This window comes from Semicossyphus pulcher, unplaced genomic scaffold, assembly GCF_022749685.1.
Source record: "Semicossyphus pulcher isolate SPU_LCO1_2020_fin unplaced genomic scaffold, fSemPul1.0.p SCAF_4, whole genome shotgun sequence".
Classification (NCBI taxonomy): domain Eukaryota; kingdom Metazoa; phylum Chordata; class Actinopteri; order Labriformes; family Labridae; genus Semicossyphus; species Semicossyphus pulcher.
Window position 1 is genome coordinate 6,518,930 of NW_027211715.1, and position 17,841 is coordinate 6,536,770.

General features: G+C 39.9%; 1 protein-coding gene across 1 annotated transcript in view; it reads left to right on the forward strand.

The window, feature by feature from the left end:
• btbd8 (BTB domain containing 8) overlaps nt 1-17,841 on the forward strand; it is a 32,889-nt gene that overhangs the window by 2,094 nt on the left and 12,954 nt on the right. Inside the window, exons 3-12 of the mRNA XM_069679719.1 lie at nt 1,212-1,391; nt 4,429-4,553; nt 4,957-5,071; nt 7,845-7,934; nt 8,697-8,777; nt 9,554-9,650; nt 11,613-11,701; nt 13,608-13,710; nt 15,873-16,055; nt 16,165-16,335. Of these exons, the coding sequence (XP_069535820.1) occupies nt 1,212-1,391; nt 4,429-4,553; nt 4,957-5,071; nt 7,845-7,934; nt 8,697-8,777; nt 9,554-9,650; nt 11,613-11,701; nt 13,608-13,710; nt 15,873-16,055; nt 16,165-16,335 (1,234 nt within the window). The remainder of the gene's footprint in view (nt 1-1,211; nt 1,392-4,428; nt 4,554-4,956; nt 5,072-7,844; nt 7,935-8,696; nt 8,778-9,553; nt 9,651-11,612; nt 11,702-13,607; nt 13,711-15,872; nt 16,056-16,164; nt 16,336-17,841) is intronic.

Sequence of the window (17,841 nt, forward strand, 5' to 3'; positions counted from 1 at the left end):
CCTCATTTAGCTCAGTTAAATCAGCAGCAATTGCATGATGGGAATTGTAGGGTCCAGCATGTTAAGAGCATGGTCTATAGCTGGGATAAGAAAATACGGACATCTTAGCCATGCTTCCCTTTTGACCATTCTTGTTTAATCTGGCTCTTGGGAGTCCCCAAAATGTATGAAAGAACAATACTAAATTATACCTTTAACAGTCTCTTGTTGCCATGGAAAATTGATTTTACCTTTTGCAAACATCTTACGTGTTTTTGCTACTTTTATCATATTTTTATCAATAAATGCACACGCAAGGATGACTGCAAGATGTGGTTTAAAGCTTAAGAAGTAAGCTATTAATCGAGCCTTGGAGTTGAAATTCCCAAACTCATTTTGTTTTTCTTTTAAATGTCGAGAATGTTGGTACCTCATCCACCAAAAAAAAACAAGCACCCACATTTGACTAAAAGAAAAACATGACTTTTTTGACCAGCGTATAATTTTACTCAGCAAAAGCAGTTGAGGAAAGAATGTTCAATAAACAAGGAAGCTTTTAGTCTAACAATAAATCCTAGGATTTACAGAATTTACATTTCTTTTAATGTAATAGTATTAGAAAAGCCAAGGCTGAAGTACTTCCCCCAATAAGAGGATCAGTGGATCTGAAACATAAAACTTGGCAGAGGGCAAAGTTACACTAAAGCTCACCCATGATGACTGGAGGCTCGCATGAATCGAGCTCACGTGTATCTGAGCAGTTCATTGGGTTCCACTTGACAGGGATGTGAGTCTCCTTCTCGCACGAGTGGCTCATCAATTCGGCCACTTTTCATCGGAGGGTTACAGTAATGGACACGGTACCAGCATTTGAACTCATACTGCCCAATTAGCCTCAAGCTGACTGATTTCTGGGTCAGCCAGATCAGACATGGAGGCAAGACGAGAGATAATGGTGGTGAAGGAGAAATGGACTGCCTCAGGACTGTGTAACTCTGAAGTGCAAAACTAGGACATGAGATCCATCTTTGAATCTCATAGATCGTAGCTGTTGGATAAGATAGGCTTCTTATTGTCCATTTTCTGTTTGCTTTGAAATCCACTCATAATATGAACATTGTGGCTCCAATTATACTTTGTTTTGTAACATTTGTTTTAATCCTCTAATCACTTTGAAAAGGGGAATTATGAGGGAAATTCTCCTCATCAGGTGTTGTAATATCTCTCTCCAGGTTGCTGCAGGAGGAGCTGGAGGCTGATGTTTCTCTGTTTGCTGCCTCGGGCTCGCTTCGAGCACACAGAGCCGTACTGTTGGCCAGAGCTCCCCATGTTCTTCGGGGACACACGCACAAAGATCCCACCATCATTCATCTACCTGGCTATGAGCTGTCCGCGCTGAGAGACTTCCTCAGGTAGGCAGTGGGATCAGGTGAATGCTAATTTGATTATTACAGCATTTGTTTTTCTTTTGTTGGCATTTATAAAACATCTATTTGCCTCTCTAGGGACAGCTTTAAAGGGGGATTCCAGATGTTGTCCAAATGTTTTCACATATGTCGGGGTATAAAAGCCCTTCTCAGGGCTGTGGGCTGAAAGAAGGGATATTCCAAAAGGGCACATGTTTAAAATCACAGTAATTCTCTATTAATAGCTTCTCTGAATAACAGTCATGAAGCCTTAACCCTGCGACTGCTTTCTAGGAGGGGATGTCCAGACACATAATTTATCCTTCACTCTCAGTGTTACAGTTACACAGACTCGCTGACAGAGGGCGCCATATACACCATGTTCAAGCTGACAGATTTGCTGGTATTTCAATGTTTGTTTCAAGGAGATTTAAAAATTCTGCAGTTATTAAAAAACACATTGCTCATCACATTTTCATGTCAGTGTAGAGGCATACAAATCTCAAACTCTGAGTAATTTTAATCATCTGCTTCACGTCTCTAGTGCAGCAGTTATGTAGTTTATATCAAGGCTCTGCAGTGTGGGCTCTTACAGTGCACAAGTCTTTGATCCACTGATTTGTGTCTGCGTCTCATTAGCAAGTTATAATTAGGACTAGAAGAAGGAGTCGTCCTTTGGTTACACTAACATGGAGTCTAAAAGTTTCTTGAAAGCTTCTTTCTTCAACTACAGCAATACTGAGTTCAGGCATCCAGGCTGGATTGAGTTTGTTAGCACTCACAGGTATCCTGTTAAACATGGATTCATGTTGAGATGTTTTAGCTCAGGCCTAGGTTTGTTTGTTTTTTCTACTTAACAGGATGACAAAAATGAATGTGGCAAATTCAATTTGTCACTACGTTACGTGCCTTAGTTTGTTTTCTAACCAATTGATTATCACATCTTTGCTTATTAGTTTCATTACCATTTTAACCATGTATTCCTCTTGATAGTGCCAATACATGTTTGTATCAGTTTTTTTGTGTTTTCTGTCAACTTCCACTTTTACTCCAAAACATTCCCCCTAAGAATCTTTGTTACTCAAAATTAAATCAGGAGAATGTTTTTTTAAAACTGAAAATGCGTCTTTAAATGAATGGAAACTGAGAGGTTAAAAACAGAGGGTGGCAGTAATGCAACATTGTGGATGCCAACTGATATAAAAACCTTGAAGAAACAAACGTACGCAAAATCCCTGGTTGCAAACGTGAAACTTTCAAAGTTGTTTCAAAGTTTTGCTTTTAAGTCAAGTCCAGGCATGTCCGATGTAAGTGAGTAGCGACTATGAGTATTTTTGTATCATATTAAAAACACCATATGGGCATGTTAACAAGGTTAACCCCAAAAGGGGCCTTTAAGTTGTGAAGACCGTATTTTTCTTCATGTGACTCAGTTTTTTAAGGCAAGGCAAGTTTATTTATAGAGCACTATTCACACATAAAGCAATTCAAGCTAGTTTTTAAACCTCTTTCTTTTTTTAACACCATTTACTTGTACTTTTACTTTCAATAATTAATGACAGAAAAGTGCTTTTGATACTTAAGAACAGTACATATCAGATACTTTAGATAGATTTTTACTCTAGTAATATTAGAATAGATGACTTTCACTTCTACCAAAGTCATTTTCTGCTATGATATTTGTACTTTCACTCAGATGCTGTCAAAGGCGCGACCTTTTCTAGAGGGGCTGCTGACATTATTAAAAAATATTTCATATGCTTCGTGAATGTCGGAGAATAGTGGATTAAGTGATGCATTCAAGCAAAGACGGAAATTTGAGTTCTTCTGGGAAATGACAGTGTGTGTTTATTAATTTCTGGACATTCAGTGTGCCAAACCCTGAGAATAGTGAGGGCCTCATTCAGAATATGAATTGAGACTACAATATTACTTTGGTGTCAGTCCTTTATGTATTGAGGCCCTACAAGTAGTGCAAATATTATCACTAAATGTGATTTCTATTTGCTTTTCAGAGCCTTGACTATAGGAAAAATGTAATCCCACATTCATAAGAAAAGATGTAAAACAATGACTGTCAAATCAAATGATTCAAGTACAATTCAATAATATTTCAACACAATCTTCAGTTTTAACATTGAACTGAAAGGAGGGATTTGTGTCTTTTGGTCTTGTCATATTTAGACAAATGTTTTTGAACTCCTCATTGGAGGAATAAACATAAGGGAGTCTGTGCATTTTTAATTAATTCTCCCAGTGGTGCACACAACGTGGAGTCGCTTTTTGCTGACTTACTTATTTCTCTGACTGTTCTCTCAAGCTGGTGCTGTAAGTGAAGGTTGTAAAATTAAATCAGGAAATCAAAAAAGCAAAAAATAAAGACATAAAAAGGAAGAATTGAGATATCATTATATATATTTAATTGTCTGGGAGAAACCAGAGAAGAGATAGGATGACAGGGCATGTGCTGTTTGATTTTATGCTGTTATGAGTTTATTTAACCTCAGATTCTTATATCAACAATAGCTATTTTTTTCTAGTTTCCATGTTTTGCATGTTCCCTGGTAGCACGTATAAATTTATGTCCACCTGTGGGGCCTTCAGCATAGCCTCTTAGATATGCCTCCTACTGTTAAATAGACTCTCTGGCCTCTATCTTCTGGTGACACCTTCTTACAGTGATGCAACAAAACAAAGTGAGACTGCAGAATGATTTCTAAATCAAATGAATCATCAAGCTAAAGCACATTCATTGTTTAGTATTTTTTAGTAGTATTAGTAGTTAATCATTTGTGTTAGCAAAAAAACAAACCCACATTTTCTGGTACCACTTTCTTAGATGTTATTATTCTCTGATTTGTATTTCTTTGAAGCGAACATCTGTCAGGTTTGGCTGTATATGTTGCTCTGCTCAAACTTTTTGTTACTGTGACCATGACCAGGGCAGCAACTTAAATGAGCATTTAAGCATTAAATGAGATTGTAATTTAAAGAGATGGGAACGAGCCTACTTTTAATTAACCTTTTTTGCTTCCCCCTGCAGACGAGTGTACACAGCGGACCAGAGCATGCGCTCGGCTCAAATCCTCCCAGACCCGGAGGGCTCTGTGCCAGGAAGTACTCTGTCTGTTCCCGACCCGGCAGACCTTTGTAGTTCCACTGACTCAGGTAAACAAAACAACATGCTTTCTCTGTAGGGGTTATTCTGGGTTATGTGACTGCTCAGTTGTCCCCTGCCCTCCCCCCTTCATCGCATCATGTTATCTTTGTCATAATCCACTTAAGCGCTAATCACATTTGGATCCCTGTTGTTGTCGTTGCTGTTGTTGTAAACTGCTAATTGCAGCATGGGTAAGCTATGGATATGCAACATTTAGCTGTGCTCTAACAAGCATGATTGTGACTTTTTGCAATATATGCAGTTAAGTGGTTTAGTGACAGCTACTTCAGCTTTTTCACACAGACACAAATACCTCTGTTATCTGTCTCACACGCTCACTGCCTTTGTCTTCATCACTTTCCCTCGATTATTCCTTAATTATCCCTCTCAACCTTCAATTCGTCCCTCCAGAAACTGGTCTCGAGCCAGCCTCGGGCCTCGGAGCTGACCTGCTGGAGCTGTATCAGAGAGGAGAGCAATGTGACATCACCATCCAAGTAGCCGAGCAGATCTTCTCCTGCCACAGGTAGAGCTATTTTTAGACAGCTCTCAGCCCCCGTATTCACATCTGAAATCAGACAGCACAGTCTGTTTGGTCATCATAGTTGGCATGTATTCTGAGTGTATTCCAGTACAACACAGCCCAATTTACCACATGTAAAACACTACAGAGGTTGCACGTCTGCCTTTGACTCGTGCGAGTGGGTGGTCATTCAGTGTTGCAGAGGTAGTAGTAGCTTGTAACCATGGAGACAGGTTTCATGCTCAGGGGAGCAGCCAGACAGCCAGTGCTTGTAGGAGAGCAGAAGCTGGGCTGTTTTTGGTTGCTCTGCAGCAGTTATCTGTGTAACATCTCAGTGTTAGCTGCTGTAGCTCTCACCCACAGGCTGAGCCAGGGCTTCTCCAGCCTAGAGCTTTCTTCTGGGAAAAGGTCAACATGGCAACATACACTAGATAGTGCTACAAAAGTGAGGAATTATTTCCAAATATAGGTTTGGTTTTGCAGCGTTCAAACTGGAGTAAACTGTTGCCCTCTGTAAAAATGGGCTTAAGTCTGTAGTCAGTAAAAGCAGCACAACTTATTTATTCGACCATCGGCAGCGAAGAGAGAGAAGTGTGCGGCGCAGTGAGTTTCAAAAGGCGGTTGCCTGAAAACACCTTCTAAAAAGCTGTTTACATTGGTGGCATAAAATAGCCTTAAATTGTAAACAGCATGTGGTGTGAAAAGATCTTAACTTTAGTCCATATTGCCCAGCCTATATAGCATTATATTTATCTGCTCTATGACATTTAGAGCAGAGAGCCTATCGGGGATTAGTTTGTAATCCACAACTTGTGTAAAGCGTAGAGAAGAATTATCCGATTCATGCAAACAGAAGTCACCACAATTTCTGACACATAAAAATGTGAGCTAAACAAGGTTTTCTTCTTACTCCATTGGGAACGCATTTCTAATAACACAAATACAAACTTCATTTGTTTTTGTCGAAGAAATTTCACTTTTTCATTTCATTGCAAGTTTTATTTGTTCATTTTACTAATAAAGAAATATATTGGCTACACATCTAAGGTTGTAGTCTTGGCAGTGAATTTAATAATAAATCCGTATATTGACATAAGGGTTATTATTATTTTTCGGTCATTATAATATTGAAGTGTGAAGTTTTCAAGCTAAGACAAGAGCTAGAGTGAATATGTCGGGTTGCTGTGTGGGCCTATTCGTTCGAAGATACTCTGAAAATGTTTTCTATAGCACTGATAGTGACTCCCAAAGTAATATTTGTGTGTATATCAACTGATTTTCTTAAAATAAAGTAATATGTGAATTTGTCAATATTGCACAGAGCTGACTTACTGTGTACTGTGAAATGGTTCTTCACTTAAATTCAAAGGATATCTGTAACACATCACATTGAAATACAACACAGTCCCTCAGCCAAACACAGTATAAGCTGTTTTTTTTTTTTTACATCGCTTCCTAACCGCAATTATAGCCCCTTACACACTGCCAGTTCAAGGCGCTATTATTATGCCTCTGTAACGTTACATCATGTAACACGAATCAGAGGCAGAATGACATCGCCCCACCATTCCGCCTCTGATTCGGCATTGGAGGTATTAACAGAGGCGTTACAGAGGTGAAACGGCGTCCGTGTAAACAGCAGAGCCAGAAGGGCGGAACGGCACTGTGTATGTGTACTGCGCACGTTTTGCTTCTGCAATGCCGGAACGCTGTAGAAACACACACTGGAGCGGCTTTACAGAATCAGGTTTTTTGCCAAGTAGGTTTACACTACAAGGAATTTGTTTTGGTCGTTTTGGTGCAGAGCAATCAACACAGAAGTAGAATAAAAATAAGTAAAAGACTTAAATAGCATAACAGCCACCAGCTTTGCTTAGTCCAATGTTAAATGGCAAAGGCTGCATGACGGCGGAGCTTCGTTGCGGCGCTGAGGCGGAACCGCAGTGTAAAAACGGCTACTGTTGGAAGAATTTAAGGGTAAAAAAACAAACGTTACACTTCCATTACACTGAGACTCTGAAATGTATTGATGAAGCTGGCATAACTTTATTTCTCTTCCCACAAAATCCCAAAGAAAAACAAAACAAAACCAACAATGGCGTCCCACAATACCTTCTGATTTCCCCACGCCGTCTGCTCTCTGAGCCTCGGGCCTGTTGGTTCCTACTGACGACTTAGTGCTTTAGAAATCAGGTCATAAATATATCATTCTTTATTTTTTATATTAAGTTGTTCCTAAAATAGCTGGACAAACACATTTTAGTGCCCAGCTGCTTTTTTGATTCATACTCAACCAGGAGAAAATTGTAAAATTGAAATGCATTTGTTGGGGACTATTTTTAGCTGCAGATTAATACATATTTCTGGTGGGAGGACAGTGTATGTTTGACTAAACCAAATAAACTGCAGCGTCATTTTCATGCAGTTTTTTTTAATAGATATGGGAAATTAAATGACCTCTGTGAAACAAAGGTGTAAGATATAAGGCTTTGGATACACACAGCATTCTTTTCATGAGATTTAGAACATTATCAGTCCAAATCCTTAAAGGGAGCTAATTAAGTACTACAAACACCTCTGTGGCAGTATATTTCCATATCAGTGACTGTGCAGTCTTGAGAGGCCACTATCTCCGGAGAATACAGAACACACACTAGAATTTTTTGTCGTTTGCTTCAGAGTCACTTAGATAAACACAGGCACGCTAGATGACATGTAAATTATTAAAGTGGTGGGTGAATCTGACATGCAACTGTCTGCTTTATTGGGTTTCTAGGGCAATCCTGTGTGCACGGTCTCAGTACTTCCGAGCCATGCTGAGCGGGAGTTGGATGGAGAGCTCCAGACAGTGCATCACTCTGCAAGGGTAAGACTTGGTGCATGCGCGTCATCAAGGAGTGGGTCACATGGATCAATAATACACCTCCACTCCTGGCGTAACAATTCTTCATTTCATTCCTGAACAATACAGCTGAATCCTGCATAAGCTGCATTTATTATTCCTGTCTTGTGACAGAGGTGGCTGTGTACAGTATGGGCTTTCATGCACAATGGCATGTTTTAACTCTGCATACCCAAACACACACGCACAACCACCCACTGCCAGAGAAAGCCTGAACAGCACGCTCAGATTTCTACCAAGCAAGGTTGTGTTCTTTTCTTTGAGGCACATAAATGTCTTCTCATCCACTGCCTGCTGAAGAGCCCCCACCACCACCCACACACCCCCACTACCACCCACTGTCCCTTTTCAGAGGCAGAGGCAAATGAAGCCCAGTTTTTTCCTCCAGGGAGAGACGGAGTGTCACTCGCCTCAGCATTACTGATCTGAGGGTAACGGGGGAAGACACGGCTGTCAGAATGGAGAGCGGCTGCATTGACGTGTGGGGGGAAAACCTGTGAAGTGGCCCCCAGGCTGCAGTCACGTTAGGCCCAGTGCTGCATGATGTATAGATTTATTCACAGCCCTTAAGTTGTGTTTGCATGTATTATCAGGAAAATATAGAAAGACAGAATGCATCCACACTGTGCCTGGACTCGTGTTAACACTATTAACTGTGATAGCAGACACTTCTGTATGTTAAGGTGAAAGTTAAAGCTTGTAAACATTTTTTGTTAATCCTTTCAGCCTAGGGCCAGATGAGATGGAGATCCTTCTCCAGTTCATGTATGGGGCCATTGTGGATCTACCGCCTGGAGCCAGTGCCAGGTACTGTGTGTGATATGAATGTCCAAAATGAGCGGCCATTGTACAAAAGCTTTCAGTATAAAGTTAAGATAGGAAGGGTCTAAAATGTGATTTTTACAGTTAAATATTACAGAAGTAAATCCTTAATAACTTAAGGACTTACTTTACTTTATCCTGTCTTATCTCAGTTTAGGAAACCCTCAATACTCAATCGAACATTTTTTACATACATACTTTTATGTCTACTTCTCTAATTTGCGGACCTAATCTACGTAATAACAATCGTTTTTTATTACTGAAACAAAGAAAAAAAGTGGAGACAATGGCAGTTTGCAGGCTTCAAGACAGGTGGTGTTTAAACGTCTGTGCAGAAATTCAAAGATGTTGTTTTTTGGGAAATTTTCAACAACACCAATTTAGTAGATGAAAGAAGTGGAATGGGATAATTTAGCAGCTGTTGATATTTCATTGGTTGTGTAAAATCATACAAGAGAAGCTACATGTATTGAAGAAGTAAGCCAACACTACCTGGTCGAAAAAGTCAAAGAAAGCAGCTTATCTGTATATTAAAGGTTATCTAAGATATCGAGATGTAAGGGTTCTTAAGAAGTACACTTTTCATGTGTTCAGTTAGGAGAGGAGCATTGACTTAGGAACTGAACCTTAATCAGGTCCTCACCCTTATTATAATGGTTACAAAAGAATTAAGATAGGATCCACAAGTTAGGGAGTTTATTTAATATAGCCGCAGGCACATAAAGCAAACTGACGTGTGTTTGATGTCTCCTGTCCCACAGTCAGGTGGTGTTGGCAGCAGACATGTTGGGTTTGGAGGGGCTGAAAGACGTGGTGGAGATGGTCCTGACAAGAGACTGCTGCCGCTTCTTCCCCAAGGTCAGCTATGAGGAAGGAAAACTACTCAATACCTTATTTGCTTTCTTAGGCTTATTAGAGTCAGCTGTGGCTCAGTGGTGGAGTCGGTTGTGTCCTTGGGCAAGACACTGAACCCCAAATTGCTCCCAAAGGCATAGCCATCGGGTATGAACGTGCATAGTAATGATTGGAGATCGGCACTTAGGCCTTTGCCATCAGTGTGTGAATACGTTTGACGCACACATCTGGGTTTCAACAATATGTTCTTACTTGAGTTTGTTGTGCTCTGCGAACAAATGTAGAACTTCCTCGTCGACCATGCGTACGCACAAATGATGAAGGACAGGCTTTCTCAGAAAATGTAAACACACCCTTATAACTTAATGCACGGCATATTTAAACTATTCATCTAAAAGAAAACTTTTGAACATTTAAAACCGTGAATTTACTAATGCATTGACCAAATTAAATTGTTCATTCTAATTAATTAATAGTTGCAATAAGCATTGCTATTTTCATTTGAATAAAATGTTTTTTTCGGATTGACTCGTTAATTACAAAACAACACTTTAAATTATAAAATGAATTGCCTTTAGGAGACGGCTCTTGTCTAATATCATCACTTTCACTGTCAGTGTGGGGACAAATTCCAGATATAAATGATTCAATTATTGCAGCCAGTCTCTCATCCAGCGCTGTCAGATCAGGTGCTCCTTGTCCTCCCCCCAGTTCCTTCATTTTTTCTTTTTTTAGCATCCACCTTGATGACGAAACGCTTTTTTTTTTTTTCTTAACTGAGTCACGGTCCGAACCTCAGTTATTGAAGCCCAAGCTTCTTTTTTTTTCAACATCGTGACTCCTGAGGACACAATTCAGAAAAGTGTGTTTCTGCTGTGCTGAGCTTTAGGACCATCTCTTGCAACTTTTTCCTCTTCTGTCTTCACCTCACTGCTCTCTTCCTGATACGCCGAGTGGATGTCTTTGTATAGAGAAATGGGGGTGTGGTAGTATGCAGATTGCAGCCACGCACTTGTCAATTTAGAATTATTCTGATTCACTAACATACGTACGGTGGTGAGAACAATCATGAATCCGACGGTAATTTTGTGTATGAACTTACTTTGTGCGCAGAATAAGAACATTTCTACGCATGTATTAGTGAATGAGGCCCAATGTGCTTTGAGTGGTCTGAAGACGAGAAAAGCGCTATACAAGTACAGTCCATTTACCATACAATTAGCTTTCTATTTCTGTTTTCTGTGTGTATATGCCAGGGAGTTTAACATACATAGCATTTTTGATATTTGAAAATATGTCAATCTAGTGCCACATAAATATGAAGTCAGTTTCAGTATTCTCAATGAGTGTATTTAGGATTATTCTGTCATATTTAAAAACAAAATTTCAACCAAATATTAACATTAGAAATGAAAACAGAACATCTTTATTACATATTTTGTCTTTCATAGGACTTATGGCAAATGCCCTTTATGCATTGGAATCAGCAACATGAGAGAAAAAACTTGATCAGTGACTTCCTACATTTTAAAGGCTGGGCCCTCACCTGTCAGAAGAGAGTGCTTGACTCGATCCCTATAGCCTTCACTCTAAATGAGTTAGGATTGTATGTTTTCTATTTCTATTTACTTTTGTATTTAGATCACTTCAGTGTGCTGGGTCCTTGTAATCTAAAAAGCATCAGGGATTCAGCAGTATGTGAAGAATCACAGCTGAAAAGACCAAAACAAATCCCATTTTTATTCCTTTGGCTTTACACGTGTTGATTTTGTATGCTGTCTGCATGATCAGTGTCAATAGAAATGTTGTCTCACTTCTCTGAACATGTTTTCATTCCCATTTTACCACGAGCTAGATACATGGTACATTTTCATACCCGTTACTGTACATAACTGAGCCCTCAGTGTGTCATTTTCTGAAGTTAGTGTGTGATAATTAATGCCTCTTTTCCCCTTGTGTTTAAAGCCATATGACGGTGTTCAGAGAACAGTTCTGGAGTGCCTGTCCCTCACACACGCCTTAGGCCTTCAAAACCTCCACATGTTGTGTAAGAGGTAAGTGTCTGCACTCAAAGCTAATTGAGCAAAATGCTTTTAATGAACTAATGGTGCTTAAATGTTAACACTTTCAAACCTGTCGCCATTCTTGCCTCTGCAAGTAACATCACTTTCTAGTTGCTAGGTAACGCAAGATCATATGTCTGTGTCATTAAGGGTTAGCTTTATTTCTAAAGTGCAGTTTGCTTTAATGTGAACTCAACAGACCACAGTTGGGCCCTTTTTCTTTCTTACTATATGTTTTTTGAAAGTGTATCCACAAAAAGTGCTTGTTTTTTCCACTGACAGGCTCAGATTGTTATTTGTAGTGACTGGCAACATAATTGAAGGCATCGATGCCAGAAACCATTACATCGCTCTCTTCAAAGCCAGACTACATTAGCCAAAACAGTTGTTTTACGTCACAAGTGACAGAAGTTGCTTGTCTATCACAACAGACCGAGGCAGCGAGCAGCTCCAGTGTTCTGCAAGGTTAAACAACTGTTTTGTCCATGGAGTCTGGTGTCTTCACAGAAAGCGATGTTGCATGTGTTTCTAGTTTAAAAAAAAAAAAGATCTTGCGTAAAAAGGTTTATATCTGCAGGGACACATTCCAAAATGTTGACAGATACTTCGAATAACAATCTGTCTTTGTCACGAGAAAAATAACACTCCTATGCCGGGATCATACTACACAAATTCAGGCCGATTTTTACACTATTTGGTAGTGGCCGACAAATATCCAGTGTCGGGAACGATGAATGGACGTGTAATGTAACATAACTGAAGAACAGCGATGCTGCGTCTTTGATGCTCCAAGACACCCCGACCAGAAGTCTAGCCTGTCAGAATTTATTGTTTCCTAGTTTGACATCTCCTACGACATGTTCCCTGACATTGACCAATAGGATGACAGAGTGCTCTGACACGTAAATGTATGATTGACAATCTGATTCCGGCATTAGTGGATGTACGATGATGGGGCACACTGGCCCTCATAGATTACGCATTACATATCAATATGGGCAACCTATGGCAACTACTTCAGCGATACGCAAGCCAGCTGCAACCATCATCGTAATTTTCTGCAAACTCACTACTGACGACTACCGTTCACACTACTATGACTAATTGCTACATTTCAAGCTAGCTAAATTTCAACAAGTTGCTACTAAACGATAGCAGAGACGTGTTTTGTTTTCCCGATGGAGGGTGCAGTTGGAAATTTGCATAGTGGGCAGGGACTATGCAGATTTGGGAATTTTTAATTAGGGAGAAGGAGGAGATGCCTTTGGAGGATTTTTAAAAGGTAATTAAACGTATTTTGCAGAAAAAACATATCTGACACAATTTCTTATTTTTCACGCAGAGCATTTTTTATGTCTTACGTAAAAGAAGTTGCTTGTTAACGTGGATCAGATTTAACTGGAAACCTTTGTTGTGTTTCAATGTGCTTCACAGCTTTTATCCCTTTCATTTATTTCTTATTTGTGTCACACAAACTCTGAATATTTAACTCCCAGTTGTCTTGGGGCTGATACTACTGCAAGCTAACTGCGCTCTTCCACACTGCAGTGCGCGGACAAGAAGTGTGTGAATGTAGGTCAGGGGGAATGGATGTGTTGCGCGAGGCTGTTAGCTGGTTCTGATGTGAAGTGGTGTATGTGTGTGTGTGTGTGTGTGTGTGGGGGGGGGTGAACCAAGAGTTACTGACGTTCTCATCATCACTCATTGGCTTGTTCTCTCGAGCAAAGCTCTGCCTACCACTGCTTAGACCCTCAGAGCCTGATTACACTGCAGAAACATCAGAAAGGGTTCCATGACTTTGTCCGACTGTTTAAGAAGAAGTTTAAAACTGCCTAGAAATGGAACTATCCTGCCTAAAGCAATTTATCCCCAGTTACTATTGGATATGTATTTTCAGGTGGGTTGCTGAACATTTTGTGAAGACGTGGTGTGAGAGAAACTTTTCCCTCTTGTCCCCTGAGCTCCAAAGAGCCTGTCTAACAGCTGTAACAGAAACCATGGTGAGTTTCTCCCTCCCACATTGTCATCAGCTGTGCTGTATTCATATAATTGCACAAATATCATCAACCCGTTCTGCAGTGTTGTTCCACAGGAAGGAAATCCAAACATTATCTAATTAAAGATGACCTTTATTAAATTTTCAGTTATTAAAGATGGACTAATTTAGCTATGTGATGTGGCTGTAGACGGATGGGAAGTGATCCAGCCTTGTTGTGGGTAATTAGATTTTGAGTCTGTCTTTCATCACTGTGAAGGAGGTGGAGTGCATCGTGTGAGTAAAGCAAGACAAGTGTACTATTGTTCACTCTTGGCAAGTATTGAGATTCAGATTCTGGCCAAGAACCGTTACACAATCCGGGGACTCCCTCCACTGATCAGTAGGTCCTGGCCAGGAATAAAAAGCAAATAAAGCAGGGTTGTACATGCACACAGAGAAAATATAAAAAACATATTCAGGCCAGGGTCTGGATTCATAAATATTTCTATTTTTAGAGTACTCCCAAACCATGTTTTTTTTCTCTCTGGTACTGATTCTGATAACCTCCATTAGTGCTTTGACAAGCAATACACTTTCAGCATGCACCACACTGCTATCATCACATGATCATTTTTCTGAATTCATTTTTTCTTTTCTGCAGCTCCAAAACAGTAGTTACTAGTGGAAGCCATAATATATATGTTTTCTAAGAGCAGAAACAAGTTGGGGGGCTAATACGTACAGGTATTAGATTGGTACATTGACGGTGCTCTATTGGAGGCACTTTTAATATTGGTATCGGTTTTAGACTCTATCTTTTTGATAAATTGCAGACGGTGAAAACTTTGATTGCAAATGTTTCAGCCATGTTGGATTTTCTCTGTAAAAAAAAGAGACATAAATTAATCATCCTATTTGTGGGTTAATCTGTCCACGATCTAGAGCTTGACTTAAAAACATCTAAAGTAGATTGCCAGCAGGCTAAGTCATTACAAACTCTGAAGAATAATATAATTTCATAACATCAGCAAATACAGATACTGACAACGAGTCACAGAAAACAAGTCATATCAAATTATTCAATTAAGCTTCTAGGTGTAGTGTTTTACATTCCAAGACTTATCCGCATTTACTTTGAGTGACATTAGATCCAGATCACCACCGCCACAATTAGGAATCATCATGTCAATGCCACAGAATGCCACATCCAAAATGCAATGATTGCCATCAACAAATTGTCTGCATCAGCCCAGTGGGTAGCACAAAGCTGTTAAAATGTTGACCCGCTCCAGTGAAAATCCAGTGTTTAACCTTGTAAACATCTCCATGTGGTGTTCTTCATGAGCTACAAGACATATCAGGGACAACATCAGCAGTCATCTCCATGGCTGGGGCTGTCTGCTTTTAAACTGCAGCGTACCAAGGACAGGCTGAACAACACGTTTTCAGATTGGCAGGTTTGAGACGTCACAAACCTAAGGAGCCAATCCCGTTAATGGATGAGGTGACACTATGCATATCACTATGTGCAATCTATGGCAACCACTAAGGCAATGTGCAAGCCATCTGTAACCGTCATCGTAATTTTTGCAAACTACTAACGTTAACGTTACTACTACTAATTACTACATTTCAAGCTTGCTAAGTTTCCAGACGTGTTTTGTTTTCGGCTGTAATTTTACAAAAGGAGAAATGTAGTACGTAGTGGGCGGGGACTATGCAGAGTCGTGAATTTTTAATGAGGGAGAAGAAGGAGATGCCTTGGGAGGATTTTTACATAATTAAACGTATTTTGCAGAAAAAACATATCAGACACAATTTATTATTTCAAGCAGAGCATTTTAAATGTCTTAAAGCATGCAGTACAATTTTTGTCAAAAACAGAAACCTGTTGCATTGTCTAAAACTCTTTAGTTGGTGGAGTTTCTTTCTTAGTCTGCGAGCACAGTCCAGTGTGTCCTGAAGAGAAAAGTGGAAAAGGCTTAAAAGATCTGTTTGAAATTATTATCGACAGATAACATTAACTACATTGATTGAGTCACACCTAAGTGATGAACAAGTGGTATTGAATACACAAGGACATTGGGTGTCTTTGCTTCTTTATTAAAGGATTATGTTCATTTGACTTTATTTTGTGTTCTCACCTAGAGAGAGTTTCTTTAGCTGATAGATGTTTCCATTCAGACCGTGCAGAATGCAGTAACCATGCTCTGTGGCACCGAGCAGTTGCTTGGCAGTCTCCCAGAAGTCAAGTGGGCTCAACAGGTTCGGAGTCTTGCCACAGAGCTGCAGGAGGAGAGCCTCGGCGTCATTGTCCAGCATCTCCCCAGAGTGATCCACACTCAGGCCTTTTGGGACCTTCGCAAGGTGAGGCGGCAGTGAAGCAGTGCTCCTGCACTCCCCTTTACTGTAATCACCTAGGGAAATATTCAACATAGGTTTCTTTTTTCTTAGTGTCTGTTATGTATCATTACAGAGGGAAGAGTTTACCCGAGAGCCCACGTTATTGAAGAAGTTGTGTTCAGCTATCAGAGAAGGTGTGACTGTGGACAACTGCTGTGATCTTTTCACTGCTGTGTACCTTCTGACTGGAGATGATGGGGAAGAGGACTCGCTCCTGGAGCTGGGAGGACAGAAACAAGAAGAGGTGATATAAGCAGATTCTCTGTACTCAATACTTTGTCTCTTGCTCTTTTATTGGGGTTGTACTCGCATCTAATCATTGTAGTTCAGTTTCCCATTTAGTCCTATTCATTAGAGCAAATTAGAACCATGTTAAGAAAGGACCTGCCTGGGTCACAGTTTGACAAAATGTTAAATCAATCAACAAATCCGCGTCCACTTCATGTTTTTTGCCCGAGCTTTTAACCTCTTCTCCTTGTAATTGTAGAGCTGATAACGATAAGATCCTCTTTCAGGCATGCACACAGCTTTACCTTCCTGTTAATGATGTTTTCAGTCTCTCGCCTTGAGCTGGATTTACCTGAAAATCTTTTCTAACAACCATTTTGTGCTTTCATCTTCTTTATCATTGTGTGCTTTTCTTCACTCTGAACGCAGGGTAGCATACAGCTTTGGAGGGGCAAACTCCACATTTACTTTGCTTTTCAGTCTAAAGCAAGAGCTTGGGGTGAATATGTGTCAGCATGAGTTGTCCAATGGGACTTTGCAACCCTGCTCCTTACCAGGGTGTGATGTGGGTCCGACTCTGCTTGGCTTTGGTATGAAAGGGTTTTTACACAACAAATAGGCGACTTTAACGCATACATGAGACATTCTTTTTCCCTCAATCATACATTTACTACTAATAATAACATAAATACCAGAGTTGCATTAGTTTTTAACAGAGGTGCAAAAGAGATTCCTACATCTACACAACTTAGGCCACAGTATTTGCCATGTTGAATTTTACTCAGTGCTGTCAAACTAGAGGAACCACAAAATACTTGAGTTCATCGTTTAACACTTTATTCAGTTAAGAATTATAATTGAATTTGGTTGATCCCTAAAACTATTATGTTGCAGCTGTCAGTTATCAGTGGATACAGATACAAAATGTCAAATCAGTGTTGGCTTGAGTAAATATTTCTGCTTCTCATTATAAACACAAAGATTTTGCTTTTGTCAGTTGCCCATTAATATTACTTTCCTACTCCTGTCCAAATGTAAAGTTTGTTTGGAAACAAACAAAAATAATGTTTACATTCAGATTCACGTATCGTTGAGGTCTAAACAAAATTGGCTCTGCAAGAAATCATTCAACACATTTCAAAGTATTGTAATCGTGCATTGCTCACTTGCTTGCAGTCTTCTTCTCCCTGCATTTGGTGGTGCAGTGCAGCATATCTCTGCATGAGACTGCCACCTGTACATCCAGGGGCGCATGCAAGCCAAAATTTTGGGGAGGGGGGGGGCAGTTTTCTGCAGTTTGATATGTATAATCAATTTCTGTAGCTCAGGAATGTCCAACTTAATGTTAGGGTAAATTTGTGTGTGTGTCCTTGTCCGTGCACACTGCTCCATTGTGCTGCTAGGATTCCAGAACTCACCAGGTCACCTTTAACAACACATGACGTAAAAATGTAGTCACAACAACATCCTATGCACGGTTTCATCAAGATTTGTGTTTCAGTAATTGGTATTAGAACCAAGC